Source organism: Curcuma longa, chromosome 7 (genome assembly GCF_044706935.1).
Source record: "Curcuma longa cultivar G26 ecotype Majalengka, Jawa Barat chromosome 7, ITB_CL_G26_1.1, whole genome shotgun sequence".
NCBI lineage: Eukaryota > Viridiplantae > Streptophyta > Magnoliopsida > Zingiberales > Zingiberaceae > Curcuma > Curcuma longa.
The window spans coordinates 6,353,497-6,374,784 of NC_133867.1; the positions used below are offsets into that span (position 1 = coordinate 6,353,497).

General features: G+C 39.6%; 4 protein-coding genes and 4 non-coding genes across 8 annotated transcripts; 7 read left to right on the forward strand and 1 right to left on the reverse strand.

Annotated features, from left to right (window-relative positions):
* The first annotated feature begins 2,114 nt into the window (after window positions 1-2,114).
* Window positions 2,115-3,624, forward strand: LOC141831979 (phospholipase A1-II 5-like). The gene is given in 2 exon segments (XM_074719430.1): window positions 2,115-3,333; window positions 3,335-3,624. Coding segments are annotated over 2 exon segments (1,359 nt in total). The 5' UTR covers window positions 2,115-2,175; the 3' UTR covers window positions 3,536-3,624.
* A 3,572-nt stretch (window positions 3,625-7,196) lies between these two features.
* LOC141832062 (protein HOTHEAD-like) lies at window positions 7,197-11,968 on the forward strand. The gene is made up of 6 exons (XM_074719534.1): window positions 7,197-7,266; window positions 7,723-8,080; window positions 9,422-9,732; window positions 9,811-10,193; window positions 10,277-10,845; window positions 11,914-11,968. The coding sequence occupies exons 1-6, from the start codon at window positions 7,197-7,199 to the stop codon at window positions 11,966-11,968; spliced, it is 1,746 nt and encodes a 581-aa protein (XP_074575635.1).
* A 393-nt stretch (window positions 11,969-12,361) lies between these two features.
* Window positions 12,362-12,785, reverse strand: LOC141832147 (uncharacterized). The gene has a single exon (XM_074719635.1). The coding sequence runs from the start codon at window positions 12,779-12,781 to the stop codon at window positions 12,488-12,490; it is 294 nt and encodes a 97-aa protein (XP_074575736.1). The 5' UTR covers window positions 12,782-12,785; the 3' UTR covers window positions 12,362-12,487.
* A 1,600-nt stretch (window positions 12,786-14,385) lies between these two features.
* On the forward strand, window positions 14,386-14,457 carry TRNAQ-UUG (transfer RNA glutamine (anticodon UUG)). The gene has a single exon. It is a non-coding gene; the product is annotated as a tRNA-Gln (tRNA).
* A 2,103-nt stretch (window positions 14,458-16,560) lies between these two features.
* On the forward strand, window positions 16,561-16,632 carry TRNAQ-UUG (transfer RNA glutamine (anticodon UUG)). The gene has a single exon. It is a non-coding gene; the product is annotated as a tRNA-Gln (tRNA).
* A 739-nt stretch (window positions 16,633-17,371) lies between these two features.
* Window positions 17,372-17,443, forward strand: TRNAQ-UUG (transfer RNA glutamine (anticodon UUG)). Its single transcript has one exon. It is a non-coding gene; the product is annotated as a tRNA-Gln (tRNA).
* A 1,428-nt stretch (window positions 17,444-18,871) lies between these two features.
* LOC141831433 (uncharacterized) lies at window positions 18,872-21,203 on the forward strand. Its single transcript, XM_074718787.1, has 2 exons — window positions 18,872-20,207; window positions 20,381-21,203. Exon 2 carries the CDS (start codon window positions 20,490-20,492, stop codon window positions 21,093-21,095), a length of 606 nt encoding a protein of 201 aa, XP_074574888.1. The 5' UTR covers window positions 18,872-20,207; window positions 20,381-20,489; the 3' UTR covers window positions 21,096-21,203.
* Window positions 19,256-19,327, forward strand: TRNAQ-UUG (transfer RNA glutamine (anticodon UUG)). The gene has a single exon. It is a non-coding gene; the product is annotated as a tRNA-Gln (tRNA).
* Window positions 21,204-21,288: the final 85 nt, after the last annotated feature.

Consider the following 21,288-nt stretch of genomic DNA (forward strand, 5'->3'; position numbering starts at 1 on the left):
TAATAAATTAGAGATTGAAAGAGAAAAAAATATTTAAAAAATGATACAACTGAAAAGCTGATCCAAAACAAAAGTCTTTGGGTTATCTTTCTCTCTCACGTTTCTTCTTTCTCCCACTATGAGTTACAATTTTCTTATCTTTATACTAAAGTTTAAGTAGATTAACACATGACTCTGTTTGTGTATAAGAGAGTGTTTGTCAGGGACATAGTTGAGTTGGTTATAAGAGAGTGTTGGTGCCAAAATAAAAGAGAGCTAATCGACCAATTACAGTTTTGAACTATCTTCCTCTTTCTCTTGACGTTCTTTCTTTCACCTCGTCGTAAATTTGAACTGCAATCTTCTTATCAACATCATCAACTTAGATGAAAGTTTTTGGATATCACTTTAGTTCAGAATGATTATAGTTTCTTGATTTATCTTCTTCAAATCATCAACTTTGTGAAACAACGATCTTTGCAGAATTAGAGTTAGAACGGTTAATCTATTTAAGGCTGATGGAACATAAAAATCTTTGAATTATCTTTTTCTCTCACACATTTTTCCTTTTTCCCACTGTGAGCTACAGTTTCCTTTTTAACATCTTCGGATCCTTATGTTAAAGTTCAAGTAGACTAACACGTGGTTCTGAGAGTGGTGGCATCAGAACGACAGATCTACTAGAGTTTATTAACACGTACTCGAGCTAATCGAAAATAAAATCCCGAACTAACACGTGACTGGTGCCATCACTCTGTTTCATAAACAGTCAGTAGATTAATTGTTATGTATAAACCCTTGTTTTTCTATATTAAACAGTATTCCGTTGGATACCGCAGACGGTCAAATCACTTTCGTCAATAAGATGTCACCTCAAACTTCAATGATCCTGCCGACGAGCGAACTTGAGAAGAAAGAGCTGAGCTAAGGGGTTAACGAAGCATCGGAAATTCTCGACAGACCACTCCGATGTTTAAGTCAGCAAAGAGAAATAGTGAAGTAAAGAAGAAATAGTATTCGAAATGTATGGAATTCAAGAAAGCTTTTTCATACCTGTAGAGGAGTTTGTATACTCATTGAAGGAGATATTCCTGCTGATATGGGAGCAGGCTATGATGATATCTGAGGGGACAGGTTTTTGCATTGTTGACAAATGAGTTGATATTTTTTCTAAGGGGCAAGGTCTGCAAATTTCGTAGCCACCCTACGGCTTGGTCGTGCAGATACTCTTGTCTTTTAGTCAAAAATGGAGGCCCAGGAGGATCTAAAGGAGCAGTCTGGCAACCTAGTAACTACCTTTATCTTGTGACAGGGCTCGCACGTTTGATTGTCCTGCCGCTCGGTTGTCCTTTAATGGGGAAGTGCCAAAGAAGGGCCGAGCCGAAGATGAATAAAGTGATCGGCTCGTTGAGAGAGCTGACCGAGACCGAGAGCAAGACTGAGTGGACGAGCTGGTCGAGACCGAGATCAGGACTGAGCAACCGAGTTGATCGAGGTCGAGACGGAGTGGCTGAGTCGGTTGCACGCATGATCGAGTAACTGAGATAAAAGGAATCGAGGGTCGAGTGGTCAGGCTAGTTGCCGAGTAGCCAAGACGAGTGAGTCACGGCCGAGTGGCCGAGATAACTGAGACGTAGGGTCGAGTGGCTAAGATGACCGAGACGTAGAATCGAGTAGTTGAGATGAGATGATCGAGACGTTGGGTTGAGATGATTGAGACGTAGGGCCGAGTGGCCTAAGGTCGAGTGGCCGAGATGACCAAAACGTAGGGTCGAGTGGCTGAGATGACCGAGATGTACAACCGAGCCAGCCGAGAGCTTTCTAGGGCCGGACCAAGTCAAATTATTATTGGGTGAATCAAATATGATTTGACTCATTGATCCACTAATTTATCAAGTCGAATGGAATTATTGACCCACTTTCGTCACGTCATGCCAATAAAGATCTGCGTATCAAACAGCAAAATATATGCAGAAAAATAAAGAGAAATGTATTTAGCTTTTGCTACGAACACGCTGAAATTTTGGATAAAAAAAAAATTATTTCAGAAGATTAATATTTTAGTCGAATCATGGAGCTCACCAACCGATCCAGATCTTAAAGTTTCTCCTTTTGATCCTCGTTGACCAAAAAGGCAAAAATAAGCCCACCGGTACTTCTCCGGCGATCCTCCACCCTGCGGCACTCCCGCGCTTCATGGAGCAGAAGCCTGCTGGCAAGACTGAGCGCAGCCCGCCGTGGGCGGAGCTGCTGGGCTCCGACCACTGGTCAGGCCTACTCCACCCCCTCGACCTCTCCCTCCGCCGCCTCATCCTCCAGTGCGGGGACATGTGCCAGGTCACCTACGACTCGTTCAACGGCGACCCCCGCTCCAAGTACTGCGGTAGCTGCCGCTACGGCAAGAGCAGCCTACTCTCCGATGTCTTCTTCCCCGGCGCCGACAACTATGCGGTCTACGACTACCTCTACGCTACCTCTGAAGTCCCCCTCCCGGACGAATTCCTCTGCTTCTCTCTCGCCGGCGACCACGCCTGGAGCAAGGACTCCAACTGGATAGGCTACGTCGCGGTGTCGACTGCCACCGCCGGGAGGCGGGAGATCTACGTGGCCTGGCGGGGGACGATCCGGACGCTGGAGTGGGTCGACGCGCTCTCGCCGGAGCCTGTCAACATCGGCTCCATTCTCTCCTCTAAAGCAGAGGCGCCGGCGCCGGCGGCGGAGGAGGAGGAGGATTGCAAGGTGATGAAGGGGTGGTACGTGATCTACACCTCGAGCAACCCGAACTCTCAGTACACCAAGCAGAGCGCCAGGGACCAGCTCATGTCCGCCATTAAAGCTCTGGTAGAGCTCTACAAGGACGAGAGCCTCAGTATAGTGTGCGTCGGTCACAGCCTCGGCGCCGCCCTCGCCGTCCTGAGCGCCTTCGACATCGTGGAGAACGGCCTGTCGAAGACCGGCCGCGCCGGGGAGACGTTCCCGGTGTGCGCGGTGGTGTTCGGGAGCCCGCAGGTCGGGCACAGGGCCTTCAACCAGCGGCTGGAGAAGCTGCCCAACCTGCGCGTCCTCCACGTCAAGAACAAGCTCGACGTGATCCCGCGGTACCCGAGCGGGCTGCTAGGCTACGTCGACACCGGCACGGTGCTGGAGGTGGACAACCGGAAGTCGCCGTACCTGAAGGAGTCGACGAACCCCGGCGACTGGCACAACCTGCAGGGGATCCTGCACGCGGTGGCCGGGTGGAACGGGGCCGACGGCGACTTCGAGCTGCAGGTGAAGCGGAGCACGGCGCTGGTGAACAAGTCGTCGGAGTACCTCAAGGACGAGTACCTGGTGCCGGGGTCGTGGTGGGTGGAGCAGGAACAAGGGGATGGTGCTCGCCGGCGACGGCGAGTGGGCGCTCGCGCCGCCGCCGGACGACAGCGTCCCTCTCCCGCTCTCCGCGCAGCAGAAGGGGAAGCCGGCGGAGGAAGAGGAACCGCAGCAGCCTGTTCCAGTACCGAAGAAGAGAACAAGCATGCGCTCGCCATTCGCTGCCTGTTTCAGAGTTCTTCATTAACTCGATCAGCTTGAATTCCAAGATTGCTCCCAAAAATGTCTGAATCCAGTTTCATAAATCCATTCAAATCCAAGAACTATTGATCGAGATTCATTCAGCAGACCCAAAAAGAACTGTTTGTTGTATTTTAAGAGAGGAATTGCATTGTTTCAGCTGCTAAATATAGACAATAATGTCGATTCAAATAGTAATGTCCATGAACCATCTAAATTGGGGGAAAACTAGGATGAAGGGGCTCTAGCCGTTTCGTCTGATATATGTGAAATATTTCATTCCGTTCGCGGATCAGCACAAGCATGCCTCTGGTGCCAATGCTTCCCGAGGTCCTAGACATATTGTGATGGCCCAACGATGTGCTCAACACGTCACGATGGTTCGACGATACGTCTAGACATGTCATGATGGCTCAATGACACATCTGGACGCGTCGCGATGGCTCGACGATGCGTCCAAACACATCACGATGGCTTGATGACGCATCTAGGCGCGTCGGGATGGCTCGATGATGCTCACGAACGCATCGTGATGGCCGAGCGACGCATTTGAACTCATCGTGTTGGCCCGATGATGCGTTCAAACGCGTCACACTGGCCCGGAGGCCATTGCGGCAGCATCGCACATGCCCTTGGTTGAGAGTTCCCTTGAGAATTTAACTCTCGGCACTGATTTTGAAATATTTAGGTGCAATATGTAAAAAGGACAAAATCTCTCTCTCTCTCTCTTCCTCGGTTGGGAAATAATTCACTTCACCTACCATACTTTTTGGATTGTTTAATTTACCCCTTATATTTCAGAATATTACATTTGTTTCCTATAGTGCATGGCATGACATAGGAAATGATGAGTTTGCTTTAAAAAAACAAGAAAGATATTTTTTTCAATTATGATTTTTTAATATTAAAATAGGTTAAAAGGTCAATGTACTTAATCTTTTAATGGCTAAAAATGAAGTCACATGTGTAACAAATGTGAAGAAGAAATTATACCTCTTTGCATGATCGTGAGGATTGTGTGGGGCCATTAAGATCACGGATCCATCTTTTACTATAGGGAAAAAGAAATTAGAGTAAGTTGGTTTTAACTTATAAAGTATGATGCAAATAATAATATTTTAAAATATGGGAGGTAAAATTGGAAAAGTTGGTAAAATATAAGGTAAAATAAAAATTACTCTCAAATTTGTCTGAATCTTGGACCCGATCTCGTCACTTAGGATTCCAACAGCTTGGTCACTGCATTGAGCCCCACTGGTTTCACTCTTCCATGTGAAGATTAGTAACACACCATCATTCACTGTCACTGTCACTCGTTGCTCAATGGAAGGATCTATTGCACGGCTTTCGGCCTCATCGCCACCTATTAACATCAAGTTACAGTCGTCTATCAATAAAGAAGACTATCATTGTGCAGCGGTTAGATCCTTCAACGAATAAGTATGCATCTAAGATTTAAGTCTCAATTGCAGCATACTGTACCTCCAGTGAAAAATAGATCTAAGAACACTGACCGTGCCTTTGCAAATACTTTCCTACTCCAAGATTAATCAGATCGCAAGAGCAGCATACCTAGATTATCAAAAAATTCAATAAATGAGTTACATAGATACAATTGTTTATGTGAAAGTACATAGATCCCTCATTCAAGAAGTGATCGAACATAATGACAAGCATTCATCAAACTTTTATTAGATACGCGGTGAAAAACTTGAAGAGTGAATCAGTTCAATAGATGTTTTAGAAGTTGTTGCCAAAAACTGAGTAAAACAGCAAAAAGCCAATTTATTCTAAAGTACGACTTTCGACTTTCTTCCTGATTCATTTATCGGATAAATATAAAGCACAACTTATGTATATTTTGCATAAAATATTCATTGCTATTGAAATTCGAACTCTGATATTATTCTTACTTTGTATGGTAGTCGGTTGGATGCAAGAATTAATACCTGAGCGACAACACTGCATCAGTCCTATTGAAACACTCAGCTACCATGATCTCTACACAGTAAGCATATGCCTGCAGTCGAAATTAACTGGCATGCCATGTTATACCTACCTCACTGTTTCTTCCTTTATTTTATCACCACATTATAAGAGCTCTGTGTCAGCTCAAGAAGCTGGCAGCAGTAGTGTTGAATCAGAAACTCTCTTTTGCAATGAAGTTAATGATATCTTGCGGTAAGATACATAGTTCACTGCGAGTCTCTCTGCCAACTTCCCTGTCAAGATGGCCTCCCAAGAAAAATCACATAATAGTTAGATTTACCTGTAGCAAGCAAGGGTGACGTTCAGTTCGGTTCAGTTCACTCCATGTATTTGTCTCATTGAGGCACAGATTCTAGTACAGAGGAAACTTCATAATGCTATACCATTAGTTGATTTGTCCTCTGATTCTCATGCATGTGGAATTCATTAAGGGCTACCACCCTTCTGTACAAGAAATAACTGATGCCAAAAGTTTTCCATCCCATCTCCTCTTGTTTCCTTAATGGCTGGACCGAAGGTGGTTGCCCTCTTCCCCACCAGCATTTCAATGACGGAGCCAGTCACAGAAATCTTGCCAGCTAGATGGGCACAGTAACTTTATTTAGTATGCATTGAGAGATTTTTGTCACTTTAAGTACATGCACAAGTCTGCACCTGAGGAGCTTCTTTTATCTGTTGAGCTAGCAATGGAGAATGAAGGGATGGAGAGGTGGAGATGGTAGGTTGTTGGCAGCTTTCAAAAGGGGGGATGCAAGAGAGAAATGGCTTATGATCTTGTGTGGGTGATTTGGGATGCAGTAATGCTGTGTTCCCTGGACAGTAAAACAGATTCTTGTTAGCTGCATTGAAAATGTTAATTGTGGAAAGATTTGTCGGGGTGCAATAACTAATGGCTCGTTAACTCCCCTGTCAGTCAAACAATATCTGTACCTTCCTTTGGATCTGTTGCAGCAGCAAACAGTATAAGCTTAATGCTTTCTTATTGTGCTGAAATTTGAAAACTCAATTATCCACACAAATAAACACAAAATAGACAAAGCATCATAAGGAAATAACTAAAGAATTTAAGAAGAATGATGGGTACTAAATTAGCTCATAAAGTTCAAATTGAAGGTGATGTTGGATGTTGACAGCCAACATAAAACAATGACAAAAGACCTGCAAGTTTGGATCTTGAGCAATATTAACTGTGGTACCGTTTCACAACCAACTCAAACCCAAATCACAAGAATCAAACAACTCCTATGTGACAAGATAAAATAGTACTCATGAAGGTTTCATTTACTAGTCTGGAATGTTGTCACTCTCAAAAATAGCAGGTGGAAAGTTATAGGATGTGAAGATTTGTTGAAAAAGCAATCTGGAGAGAGTCAAATTTGATCCATAATCTTACATAAGTTGTCAGTTTCACCAGCCAGTAGAGGTGGGGTGGTTATAGAAGAAGTAATGTGATTTCCTATGTTTAAAAACTCCTTAGCAGGGCAGTGTTAATATTCCCATTAAATGTTTCCCATGGTGATGGTTACCAACTTCAATGCAGGGAAGTTGCAGTTAATTGGATCTCGTCATGATCTCCAATTCTTGAAAATCCAAGGAGGGAAGAGACTATGACTTCACTTATAAAAGGAGGTGGTGCTGGTTGAGAGAAGCACTACTTTGGTGCTTTGTTAGAGATCATCATGGCTTCCAAGAAAGAAGAGCTTCTCATCAGAATGCTGCTGATGCTAAGCGTATTGATATCATCCGAAGGTCTCTCTCTCTCACTCTACAAATTTTGGTTTCTTTCCAATTCATCTTAAATTCTTTTTTTCACTAACTCATTACACACTCAAGGAGATGTTACTATGCTACTGTAACCCATTTGGTTAATTTGGTCAGGGAAATTTCTTCAAACCATCAAGTCTAAGAAAAATAGTCAAAATTAAGTGCAACATTTGAACCAATTCCAAAAGTGGCAAGGTCTAGTCTCAGGAATATTCTTCATAAGTATTTTCCTTCTTTTGCCTGCAAAGAAGGATGCGGGTGCTGTTAGTTATTTACTGGTGATTGTGAAATATGACCAACCACAAAAAAAGCAACCTATGCTTACTATGATCTATGACTTCCTCCGTTGTGCAATTATTTTGCACATCAGTGGAATTCCATTAATTCTTTGAGAACTAATTACAATTTACATACCAAAATTATTGATGTTTCTCACTTCAGGTAGGGAGTTCACCAACGTGAGAGAGAGGCACCCTTATCTGAAGGAAGCAAGCAGCTTTTCATCCTCATCAGAAAGAGGATATGACTACATCATAGTGGGAGGCGGCACAGCAGGGTGTCCGTTGGCTGCCACTTTATCACAAAAGTTCAAGGTTCTGCTGCTTGAGAGAGGAGGCTCTCCGTATGGCAACCTCAACGTCTCCCACTTGCAGAACTTCCACATCTCTCTAGCAGATACCTCCCCATCTTCTCCTTCACAGCCATTCATTTCTACTGATGGGGTCATCAATACTCGAGCTAGAGTCCTGGGTGGTGGGAGTTGCATCAATGCTGGCTTCTACACCAGGGCCAGCCCAAGGTATGGTTTGACTATACTCTCAATTTGCACCCTTTATGTATGAATAGTAACTTTTTTATTTTGTATACTTTGATCAAAGATGGTCTCATATTGCCTATCAATTGGCATATCTACAAAATTTCCAATTCTAGTGAAGCACTTCCTCCAAATAATTACACTGACAAAATCTAAACCAAGTCTGAAATTATTGATCAATGTTGCTTTCACAGACGATGGAAACAGCTCAGATTTAGTTTGGTGCCCAACTAGAACACAACACTCTTCTATGCAAAAGCTAAAGTTCGCTGAGAAAGACATAAAAGGTTGATGTGCGTCCCACATTTGAAATATTGTTTTGAATTGAGATGAAGTGCGCTGGAGCTATTAGTGGTTGGTCTTGATGACATAGAATGCCAAATTCAACATAAACTAATAAACTCATTATGCTAATTCTCTATTCTTCTCCATACCCCTAAGATAAAAATCAATTGAGAAATGCATCAAAATAAATGGCTTTACTCTACAACTAAGTCCAGATTTCTCTGGTCAGAGATATTAGAAATTGGTTTTTGTAAACCAATTGATTGAATAAGGATTTAGATGACCTATTTTGTGAGTACACCATCGTCATAAATAAATTTCTCAATAAATGATAAATTACTAACCAAAACTATTTGAGCACTGTAAGTATTGATATGATTTAGTTGGATGAGAGCATGAGCTTGTTCACGAGCATGGTTCATCGACACAAATGCATGAATGAGCATGGCCCATACCAACGCTCCACCAGTTCAAGAAGCCAACTATATTATGTGCTCACCTACCAGGCAGGAGAGTCTAACAACTAGAGACTTTCCCTACCTATCCCTTGGCATTAGTCAAAATTAATCCAAATGATATGTGCAGAGTGATAGCAAATAGATTATTGTTTCAATTTATAGCCAAATAGTGAAATAAATGCACATGTATCTTGTCAAGATTTTACCAGGGAAGAGGTTAGATATCTATGATGTCACAAGACAGGACTATAATCTCTAATAACATCATCTCACGTTCAAAGCTTAGACCATTCCTTAATCATAGGAACATAGGGCAGCAAGCTTGACTGAGCAGCATAATAGAAGTAACAGATGCCTTTCTTCATGAATTTATGATGTTGGTGCTACAATAAGTTGGCAGGAAAGGACTCAATTTATATATGAATGATTTTAAAAGGTTAATTAATAGTTTGACACCTCCAATCCTGATCCATAGACCTTTTTATTACTTATATTTAACAACGTCAGCTAAATCAACCTGTGCTTATGCATACCTTAGTTGTCACTTGATTCATGCCAAACTCTGATTAAGCTTCATCTGCAGTTATGTGAATGCAGCAGGGTGGGATGCTCAGTTAGTAAATGAGTCATATCCTTGGGTGGAGAAGAGGATAGTTTTCTGGCCAAACATTGCACCATGGCAAGCTGCACTAAGGGATGGGCTGCTGGAGGCTGGAGTCTCACCTTTCAATGGATACACCTACGACCATTTGTACGGGACCAAGGTTGGCGGCACCATTTTTGATAGGAAAGGTCTCCGGCACACTGCTGCCGATCTACTTGCAGCCGGGAACCCCAAAAACTTCAACGTCTTGCTTCACGCCACTGTGCAGAAGATTGTTTTCGATACTCGAGGTAATGAATGAAACAGACGTCTGAGTCATTTTATCAGTCAATTGAAGGACATGTAGCTAAAGATGAAACCTGAGGCAGGAGCAAAACCAAAGGCGATAGGAGTGGTGTTCAAGGACGAGAACGGCCGGCGACATGAAGCAACCATCAAGAATGGAGCAGGCGAAGTAATATTGTCCTCCGGCGCCATAGGAAGTCCTCAGCTTTTGCTTCTAAGCGGGATTGGCCCCCGGAAGGACCTGGAGAAGATGAAGATTCCGCTGATTCTCGACAACCAATATGTGGGGAAAGGGATGTCGGATAACCCCATGAACACCATCTTCATTCCGACGAAGAAGCCGGTGCGGCAATCCCTCATCCAGACGGTGGGCATCACCAAGATGGGGACTTTCATTGAGGCCAGCAGCGGCTTCGGCCAATCTTCCGACAGCATCCGCTGCCACCACGGCATAATGTCCGGCGAGGTACAATTTCAGCTTACATTTACCAACCACGGATTGAAAATTGGTGTCTTGATTTATTTATTTTTCTCTGCGAATTTGCACAGATTGGGCAGCTCTCCACCATCCCCCCGAAGCAGCGAACCCTAGAGGCCGCCCAAAAGTACGCCAGGAACAAGCGGAACCTCCCCTGGGAAGCCTTCCGCGGCGGCTTCATCGTGGAAAAGATCGACGGCCCGTTCTCCACCGGCGAGCTCCGCCTCATCAACACCGAAGTCGACACCACCCCCTCCGTGACCTTCAACTACTTCAGCGACCTGCGCGACCTGCGGCGGTGCGTGCGCGGGATACGCACGATCGAGAGGATCGTGCGCACCAGCCACATCGCGGCGCTCACCGGAGACGGCGAGTACTCGATGGCGATGCTGCTGAACATGAGCGTCCAGGCCAACCTGAACATGGTCCCCAAGCACACCAACGACACCGCCTCCGTTGAGCAGTTCTGCAGGGACACCGTGATCACGATCTGGCACTATCACGGCGGCGCTCACGTCGGCAAGGTGGTCGACAAAAACTACAGAGTGGCCGGCGTCGATGGCCTCAGAGTGATCGACGGTTCCACGTTCGTCAAATCCCCGGGAACTAATCCTCAGGCCACCGTCATGATGTTGGGCAGGTAAAGGAAAAACTTCGAATTCCCCTTTTTTTATATATATAGGAAATTTATATATTAATAATCGGCAAAAATCAAGATAACGTCCTTTTATTTTTACAATTTTTAAGGGGGTCCTATAATTATTTTTAATTACAAAATACCTCATCTCACTATTCTATCCTATTTATTTACTCCAATATCTTTCAATACTGTTATATATTGTTCAATAGTATTATCTCCACTTGAATCTTAAATCAGTACTATTATCTCCCGCCTACATTATAATAGTTACGATTTTGTAGTTGTTACAACATGTATAGAAATTTATATTGTAACAGTTATGAAATTGTAATTGCTACAATATAAATTCAAGATTGAATTCACGTTATAATAGCTATGAAATCATAATTACTATAATGTGAATAGAAATTCATATTGTAGTAGCTACAAAATTATAGTTGCTACAACGTGAATCTATTCAAAAATATTCATGTTGTAGTAGTAGTTAATGTTTTATAATTGTTATAATGTGAATTCAATCATGAATTTAGACCAGTTCAAAAATTAAAATTTTAGAATTTAAATGAGAGATAACAGTACTTGGTATAGAATAGTATTAGAGAGTATTTGAATAATTATAAACGGTTAAACAATGTCAAAAAGACCCCTTGTGTTTAAAAATAAATATGGGACATCTTTGATAAAATTTTACCCTATAATAATATAAAACAAATCAAACCCCTAAACCATAAAATCTTAAATTTAATTAAGCCAGAGCTTAAATCGCTTGTAAGCACTAAGTCTAAGATTTAGCATAAATATAGACCCTTTAGCTTTTATAGTCTTTTAGGGCATCTACTTGTTTACGAGAACTAATAGACATGTGACATCTTATATGCATTGTATTTTCGCACACATGATATGAATTTAACTTTCATGTCACATGAACGTAGAACATCTTAGCGTTAGCACAATTGAATTATATGAAGACATGACACGAACGAGTAGTTAGTCATTCATCAATAAAAATATTAGATCATTTTATCTATTCTAAACATAGTTAAATTTTTATTTTTTGATTGTGATCAGGTACATGGGGGTGAAGATAGTGAGGGAAAGATTGGGAAGAAGAACAAGGGTTTAAGCGACAAAGGCATGAACGAATGGAGTGCCTTAAATGTGTGGTTTATTTATGGTTATATGTTAAATTTGGGTGTGAAAAATTAGGCGTAGGGATGTAATTTGACAAAATCGGAAGGTTTAAATGGTGAATTTGGAGTCGACTGTTAATGCACTGAATTATATGTTTGACCTTGAGTGATTATAATGCAAATAATTATGAGTAATTACTAATTTAATAAAATATTTACTTAATAAATTGTATTCATTTATTCTGAATTAATCTAGCCAAGTACATACACTTACATTTATATTATAATTTTATTTAATTTAAATTTTAAATTAAAAAAATTATATGAGATGTTCATGTAAAAAATATATATATATAATTAAATTTATTAATGATAGATCAGATATCTAAAATTTAAAATTAAAAATTTAAAACTCTCATAAATTTACAGAAATTTTCTCTTATTCACTAATTTAAAAAAATAACGAACGATTATTTATGTACATAAAACAGCTCTTGATCGATGAGAGGAAGTCAACGAACAGAGTCGTCGCAGTTCGCCGATCGCTGCTGCTTGGCGCCGAAGCTCAGCTGGCGAGCATAAGCGACGACGGCCTTCGCCCACCGCATGATCTCCTCCTTGATCTTCTCCGGATCGAGCTCCCTCAGCGGCCGCCCGGCCTCCAGAGCGAGCTCCAGCCCGGAGACGCACCGCTCGTAGACGCTGCTGCCGTCGCGCCTGCGACGCCCGGCGGCGGCGTCGCCGGGGGCCGGAACTGCAGCCGCCTCCGCCGCCGCCGCCTCAAGGTCTTTCTCTCCGACTGACATGCCTCCCGATCCTTTTCCAATTAAATTTCTCGACAATATTCGTGTTTATATATACACACGCGGATTGATTCGAGTAAATTCCATGGATTTGACCTGGAAAATTAAACACGCGTTTAAAAGATTGTACTTGTCCGCACGAATTGGTTTGAAGCTGCTTGGAAGAAGCGGCAAGGTTTCCAGGTGCTTGCACGCTTTGATTTGGTCTTGTCAGATCACAATCAAGAAACAGTTGAATCCATCCTGACCCTGCTGTGAGATCTCTTCCGGGGCTCGCTCTATATAGACCGCCCAGCAAAGCTTTCGATTTAGGGTTTCGGCGGTTTTTTTACAGGTTGATTGTCGTCTCATCTCATCTGGAAGCCTTGTTCTCTTATGCCGATCTACCAATTGAAGTAGAACTTTTCGATGTAAGTAGGCTTTTTCTGGAGATCTAACTAATGGTGAAGCTTTTCCGCCTTCGTCGTCGAACGGCCCTTAGCCCGTTGTCGCTTGCTGGCTCCGTATCTACGAGTTGGAGGCGATCTTCTAGATCTTGGATGTGAGCTAGTGGTAGGTTCCTTCGGCTTTGAAATTTTCATTTGAGTCGTTGATTTTTAGCACTCGTTAGGTTGTACGTATCTCCCATATCGAAGGTCAGCGCGAGCCTCATTTGAAAATTCAGAATTAATACCTGAGTAAATCTGGAGAGCAAATGTATATTCAGATGGCTTTAAATTGGTTTTTTTTTAGCACATGTTCAATGCATTTTTTTTGTTCCACAATATTGAGAATGTTTCATACACCGTGGTTTGGAGTTTATGTTCTGGTATTATAGATATACAATGCTGTTCCATAGTCATGGATATTATTCAAACTTGCTTGTCATAGTTTGGTATGGCAATTATACTTGTTAAACTGCTAATTTTGTACCATTTCTTCATCACATGTTTACTGCATTTTTGTTTCTTGATTTCTATGCTGTTTGTGTTTACTAATGTTGTTCATTAAAGTTTGCTATAGCAATTATATTTGTTAACACCACTAATTTCCAATGCTACAATTCATTTTTGAAGGTTAAAGCGTAGATTGGTTTTAACTTCACAATTCAAAATCTGCCACTGATCTATATTGATGCCGTGAGGAAATTAACTTTTAGAGAAGTTCACACCGTTAGCTTTTACTTTTTACTGAACTTACCTTACAATTTAGTTAAAACTGTTTATTCATAATTTTTTAAATTATGCACCATCCTTTATTGTGAATTGGTTGTTGGTTTAAGTAAGTTCATATGTGGCTGAGATTGCTAGGCTTTTGAGTTTGTCATAAATTTTTTTGACAATTCTATGTTTCTGTAGCTGAAAGATCTAGTCCTTTCATTTGTTTAATGTCAGTAAAGTCTCTAGTCTCTTGTTGCCGATGTTATCTTTGAACATTGTTGAATGCTTTGGTTTTTATGCATTCTCTTAGGAATAACTCATGTTTTGTTCAACATTCTAAATTGTATTTATTTAGGTCTCATCTGTATTTTAGAGTTTCATGTAGAAGAATTTTATTTAATTTATAGTGTATGTATTTTTTTTATGTTTGTCTCATTTGACTGTTTATATTTACAGTTTCTATCAAGTGGTCCCATGGTCTAGTGGTTACGACATTGGACTTTGAATCCAATAACCTGAGTTCGAATCTCGGTGGGACCTAACTCTTTTCCATTTTTGGTGCGACCTTTTTGCAATTTTTTTGGTCAGGTCATGTATATTGTTGGCTACACATAACATTTTCAGCAATTTACCTTTGTGAAGGTCTCAGCTAGATTTATGCCTCAATTGCTATCTCTAATTCAGACAAGTATCATAATAGTTTCCATTTCTAGTATTAGATAATTGGGTATCTACATACATCTGGTCAATGAAATTTATTGTTTGCCAAACCTAACCAAGAAAGAATAACTATTATTTATGAATACTAATTTTTTGTTTTTCATTTTGTACTGTACTGTTGAGGATGCCTCAAGAGAATTGGGAGTATTTGTTGAATAGAGCAAAGTTTTGCAACTGCAACTGTTGAAGCTGATGCATCATCATATATACTGCAATATATCAGCGCCCCAAAGTAGTAACAACCTATGTCCTATAGTTCATGATTCTAATGGTTCATCACTTACAGAGATTCTGAGTAGATCAATCAAGCACGAATGTGTTTGCATGACTCTGCTGTGAGTAATTAAATGTTTAGTGATCTTAAATTTTTTTACTAAAAGATAGTCCAGTGCACAAAACTCTCGTCAATACGGGTCCCGGAGAAGGGCCAGACCACATTGAGTTTATTATACACGACCTTATCTTGTATTGCAGAAGACTGTTTTCGCGACTCGAACCCGTGACGACAAAGTCACATGATAGCAACTTTACATTGCGTCAAGTCTCCCCTTCGTAAATTTTCTTAATATTCAGATATATTTGTTTTGTCAGTAATCTTGTTGCTTTGGGACAGTTGATGGCTGGAGCAAGGATTTAAGAACTGAAGTTGTCGGAAGCTTCGTCAACCAAAATTTTGATTCATCATCTTAATTGCCATCACGAAGGAATGAATTGTCCCAAATAACATAGATGAAATATCTCCTCTTCTGATGAACTGATCTTTGAAAATTCAAGAAGTGAGCAAAGGTGAAAATCTGGAGAGTAAATGTATATTCAGATTGCTTTAAATTGCTTTGTTTTAGCACCATATTGGTTTTTTTTAGCACATGTTAAATGCATTTTTTTTGTTACACAATATTGAGAATGTTCATACACCGTGGTTTGGTGTTTATGTTCTGGTATGATAGATATACAATGCTGTTCCATAGTCATGGATATTATTCAAGCTTGCTTGTCATAGTTTGGTATAGCAATTATACTTGTTAAACTGCTAATTTTGTACCATTTCTTCATCACATGTTTACTGCATTTTTGTTTCTTGATTTCTATGCTGTTAGTTTACTCTGTTCAATGTTAAAAAAGTTCACTTGTTCGTTAAGTTTGGTATAGCAATTATATTTGTTAACACCACTAATTTCCTATGCTACAATTCATTTTTGAAGGTGCCGGAGCACAGCGTAGATTGGTTTTAACTTCACAATTCAAAATCTGCCACTGATCTATATTGATACCGTGAGGAAATTAACTTTTTGAGAAGTTCACACCGTTAGCTTTTACTTTTTACTGAACTTACCTTACAATTTAGTTAAAACTGTTTATTCATAATTTTTTAAATTATGCACCATCCTTTCTTGTGAATTGGTTGTTGGTTTAAGTAAGTTCATATGTGGCTGAGATTACTATGCTTTTGAGTTTGTCATAAACTTTTTGACAATTCTATAATTTTCTGTAGCTGAAACTTGAAAGATCTAGTCCTTTCATTTGTTTAATGTCAATAAAGTCTCTAGTCTCTTGTTGACGGGTTATCTTTGAACATTGTTGAATGCTTTGGTTTTATGCATTCTCTTAGGAATAACTCATGTTTTGTTCAACATTCTAACATGAAAAGAAAAACTGGATGCATGAATGGCCGGCCATGGATCTTCAAGCTCAAATTGGGTGATCACTCGATCGCCATTCACTTTCCTGTGAATGTCTTGAAGGTTGATCCTTGGAACAAGCTTAAAAGATATACTTTTATTCGTGCATCTGCTAAATTGTATTTATTTACGTCTCATCTGTATTTTAGAGTTTCATGTAGAAGAAGTTTATTTAATTTCCAGTGTATGTATTTTTTTCATGTTTGTCTCATTTGAGTGTTTATATTTACAGTTTCTATCAAGTGGTCCCATGGTCTAGTGGTTACGACATTGGACTTTGAATCCAATAACCTGAGTTCGAATCTCAGTGGGACCTAACTCTTTCCATTTTTGCTATTTTTTTGGTCAGTTCATGTATATTGTTGGCTACACATAACATTTTCAGCAATTTACCTTTGTGAAGGTCTCAACTAGAGCTATCTATAATTCAGACAAGTATCATAATAGTTTATATTTGTTAACGCCACTAATTTCCTATGCTACAATTCATTTTTGAAGGTGCCGGAGCACAACGTAGATTGGTTTTAACTTCACAATTCAAAATCTGCCACTGATCTATATTGATACCGTGAGGGAATTAACTTTAGAGAAGTTCCCACCGTTAACTTTTACATTTTAGTGAACTTACCTTACAGTTTAGTTAAAGCTGTTTGTTCATAATTTTTTACCTTATGCACCATCCTTTCTTGTGAATTGGTTGTTGGTTTAAGTAAGTTCATATGTGGCTGAGATTACTAGGCTTTTGAGTTTGTCATAAATTTTTTGACAATTCTATAATTTTCAGTAGCTGAAAGATCTAGTCCATTCATTTGTTTAATGTCAGTAAAGTCTCTAGTCTCTTGTTGCCGATGTTATCTTTAAACATTGTTGAATGCTTTGGTTTTATGCATTCTCTTAGGAATAACTCGTGTTTTGTTCAACATTCTTAATTGTATTTATTTAGGTCTCATCTGTATTTTAGAGTTTCATGTAGAAGAATTTTATTTAATTTCGGGTGTATGTATTTTTTCATGTTTGTCTCATTTGACTGTTTATATTTACAGTTTCTAACAACTGGTCCCATGGTCTAGTGGTTACGACATTGGACTTTGAATCCAATAACCTGAGTTCGAATCTCGGTGGGACCTAATTCTCTCCATTTTTGGTGCAACCTTTTTGCAATTTTTTTGGTCAGGTATGTATATTGTTGGCTACACATAACATTTTCAGCAATTTACCTTTGTGAAGGTCTCAGCTAGATTTATGCCTCAATTGCTATCTCTAATTCAGACAAGTATCATAATAGCTTCCATTTCTAGTATTAGATAATTGGGTATCTACATACATCTGGTCAATGGAATTTATTGTTTGCCAAACCTAACCAAGAAAGAATTACTATTATTTATGAATACTAATTTTTTGTTTTTCATTTTGAACTGTACTGCTGAGGATGCCTCAAGAGAATTGGGAGTATTTGTTGAATAGAGCAAAGTTTTGCAACTGCAACTGTTGAAGCTTATGCATCATCATATATACTGCAATATATCAGCGCCCCAAAGTAGTAACCACCTGTGTCCTATAGTTCATGATTCTAATGATTCATCACTTACAGAGATTCTAAGTAGATCAATCAAGCACGAACGTGTTTGCATGACTCTGTTGTGAGTAATTAAATGTTTAGTGATCTTAAATTTTTTTACTAAAAGATAGTCCGCTGCACGAAACTTCCATCAATACGGGTCCCGGAGAAGGGTCAGACCACATTGAGTTTATTATACACGACCTTATCTTGTATTGCAGGAGATTGTTTTCGCGATTCAAACCCATGATGACAAAGTCACATGATAGCAACTTTACCATTGGTCAAGTCTCCCCTTCGTAAATTTTCTTACTATTGGGTTATATTTGTTTTGTCAGTAATCTTGTTGCTTTGGGACAGTTGATGGCTGGAGCAAGGATTTAAGAACTGAAGTTGTCGGAAGCTTCGTCAACCAAAATTTTGATTCATCATCTTAATTGCCATCACGAAGGAATGAATTGTCCCAAATAACATAGATGAAATGTCTCCTCTTCTGATGAACTGATCTTTGAAAATTCAAGAAGTGAGCAAAGATGAAAATCTGGAGAGTTAATGTATATTCAAATTGCTTTAAATTGCTTTGTTTTAGCACCATATTGGTTTTTTTTAGCACATGTTCAATGCATTTTTTTGCTCCACAATATTGAGAATGTTCATACACCGTGGTTTGGAGTTTATGTTCTGGTATTATAGATATACAAATGCTGCTCCATAGTCATGGATATTATTCAAGCTTACTTGTCATAGTTTGGTATAGCAATTATACTTGTTAAGCTGCTAATTTTGTACCATTTCTTCATCGATGTTTACTGCATTTTTGTTTCTTGATTTCTATGCTGTTAGTTATATTTGTTAACGCCACTGATTTCCTATGTTACAATTCATTTTTGAAGGTGCCGGAGCACAGCGTAGATTGGTTTTAACTTCACAATTCAAAATCTGCCACTGATTATATTGATACCGTGAGGAACTTAAGAGAAGTTCCCACCGTTAACTTTTACTTTTTAGTGAACTTACCTTACAATTTAGTTAAAGCTGTTTGTTCATAATTTTTTACCTTATGCACCATCCTTTCTTGTGAATTGGTTGTTGGTTTAAGTAAGTTCATATGTGGCTGAGATTACTAGGCTTTTGAGTTTGTCATAAATTTTTTGGCAATTCTATAATTTTCTGTAGCTGAAAGATCTAGTCCTTTCATTTGTTTAATGTCAGTAAAGTCTCTAGTCTCTTGTTGCTGATGTTATATTTGAACATTGTTGAATGCTTTGGTTTTATGTAGAAGAATTTGAGTTTCATGTAGAAGAATTTTATTTAATTTTCAGTGTATGTATTTTTCATGTTTGTTTCATTTGAGTGTTTATATTTACAGTTTCTATCAAGTGGTCCCATGGTCTAGTGGTTACGACATTGGACTTTGAATCCAATAACCTGAGTTCGGATCTCGGTGGGACCTAACTCTTTCCATTTTTGGTGCGACCTTTTTGCAATTTTTTTTGTCAGGTCATGTATATTGTTGCCTACACATAACATTTTCAGCAATTTACCTTTGGGAAGGTCTCAGCTAGATTTATGCCTCAATTGCTATCTCTAATTCAGACAAGTATCATAATAGTTTCCATTTCTAGTATTAGATAATTGGGTATCTACATACATCTGGTCACTGAAATTTATTGTTTGCCAAACCTAACCAAGAAAGAATAACTATTGAATAATAATTTTATGAGAGTTAATGTTTATATATATTTTTTATTTTGTTGAGAGAGAGAAGCACTTGTTCTATCAATTTAGAATAAAGTAACTGCTGTTATGAATCAAACACACTGTAATGTAACAGGTAAAAAAAATCTCTATCAACCCCACAGTGTTTAGTGAAGGCTGAACTGCCTAAAGGTGCCCTATCCCATCTGTCCCTCTCTTGCTGCATTTCCTCACTTTTTTCCTGTGAATTTGTTGGTAGGAATAAGATCCCTTTTCCATGAGCTCATGATTGATGGCAGCAGCAGCACTTTGTGCAGATTAAATGTCAACATTAAGGAAGCATTTCTTCACCTATTGAATTGACAACTATACTTTTCTCTTCAATGATAAATATTTGGATTAAGCATATGTGTTTCTTTGTCTATTTATTTGTAGATTATATTTGAATATCGAAAAGATCGCTGACAAAGAACTGGCAACCTCAATTAGATGTGATGCACTTGGCAATGAGAAAGACATCTCGCGTTTATTCTTGTTTAATGGAAGGAAGCACTCGCTCCAGGAACTCCCAGCTCACTTTTATTTAATCTCCATTGCTTTGAGTTAATTATCAAAAAAGACCAGTGTTTCTCCAGGTAATGCATCGAGAGTTGCTCTTCGATATATATTCGAATTGTTTCTTACGGCATGATTCTTGCTTTTGAGCCACTTAAACCTTTATTTATTTCTTTGTTTGTTTTGGATCTAGAAGAAGTGGTTGCGAATGATCTGTTGAATGCTAGAAACCTTGTTATTGCTTGTTGAACAGGCACTGGAGCTATTGATTCTCATGCCGAATAGGTTTCAGATTATGTTTCCTTGACAGATTCTTAATCCCCGAAAAGAAGAAACCGGTGTTTTTCGGTAAGAAGATTACCATGTCGAGGCAGGCAACCATTCGGAATCTGAGATCGAAAGGAATCACTGCTACAAACACTCTAAAAGTTTGCCTAATGATCATTGGTTGTGCCTGGATTTTGTACCAGTTCAAGTATTCTCATCAGACGAAGAAAACATACGAGGAGAAGAGCTCCAAGGTCTCACTTGATAGATCATCACCGGGCATCATACCTCACTCGAACAAGACTCACCGCCATCGAGAATTCAACCGCAATCAATCCACAGAAGGCGATAATAAGACTGGAGGAATTGAAGAGCTCAGGGTGGTGGAGAACAAACAGCTCGAGGATGCTTCTCGGACGGCTCGAGAGGACAGCCTCAAGGGGGACGATGCATCGAGTGAGGTAGTAGCCGCAGGAATTGTAGAGAGGAAGCATGGAGAGATTCATGATTTGCCTGGAGAAAACACTTCAAAACGGCTGGATATTTCTGAAAAGAACAATTCAGATATTATCGTTCCGAAAGGTAACCAAACTCTTCTTATCGCCCTGAACAAGGCAAGTTCACAAGCAAATTTGACAAGGAGAAGATCAAAACCTGGCATCGATGCTTTGAATGATGCACCACTACAAACTGCAAAGTAGAGCAACGAGAGGATGATGATATGCTTTGAAATACGTACATGTTGCAGAAATTTCACATTTCTACGTGTGTTTAAATGTGAATTAAATTATTATTGTGTTCATGGAATTTAGGAGTTAAGATAACTATTTGGACGCTCCAATTAAGTTTGTTCTTTAGAGAGATTAAAATGTAACAAAAGATATATATACAAAA

Excerpts from the sequence above, each read along its gene's own strand:
- LOC141832062 (XM_074719534.1), top strand. The coding sequence starts at position 7,197 with ATGGCTTCCAAGAAAGAAGAGCTTCTCATCAGAATGCTGCTGATGCTA. Across the intron at positions 8,081-9,421 it reads TACACCAGGGCCAGCCCAAG|TTATGTGAATGCAGCAGGGT; the intron begins GTATGGTTTGAC and ends CTTCATCTGCAG. Across the intron at positions 9,733-9,810 it reads GATTGTTTTCGATACTCGAG|GAGCAAAACCAAAGGCGATA; the intron begins GTAATGAATGAA and ends AACCTGAGGCAG.
- LOC141832147 (XM_074719635.1), bottom strand. The coding sequence starts at position 12,781 with ATGTCAGTCGGAGAGAAAGACCTTGAGGCGGCGGCGGCGGAGGCGGCT.
- LOC141831433 (XM_074718787.1), top strand. The coding sequence starts at position 20,490 with ATGTCGAGGCAGGCAACCATTCGGAATCTGAGATCGAAAGGAATCACT.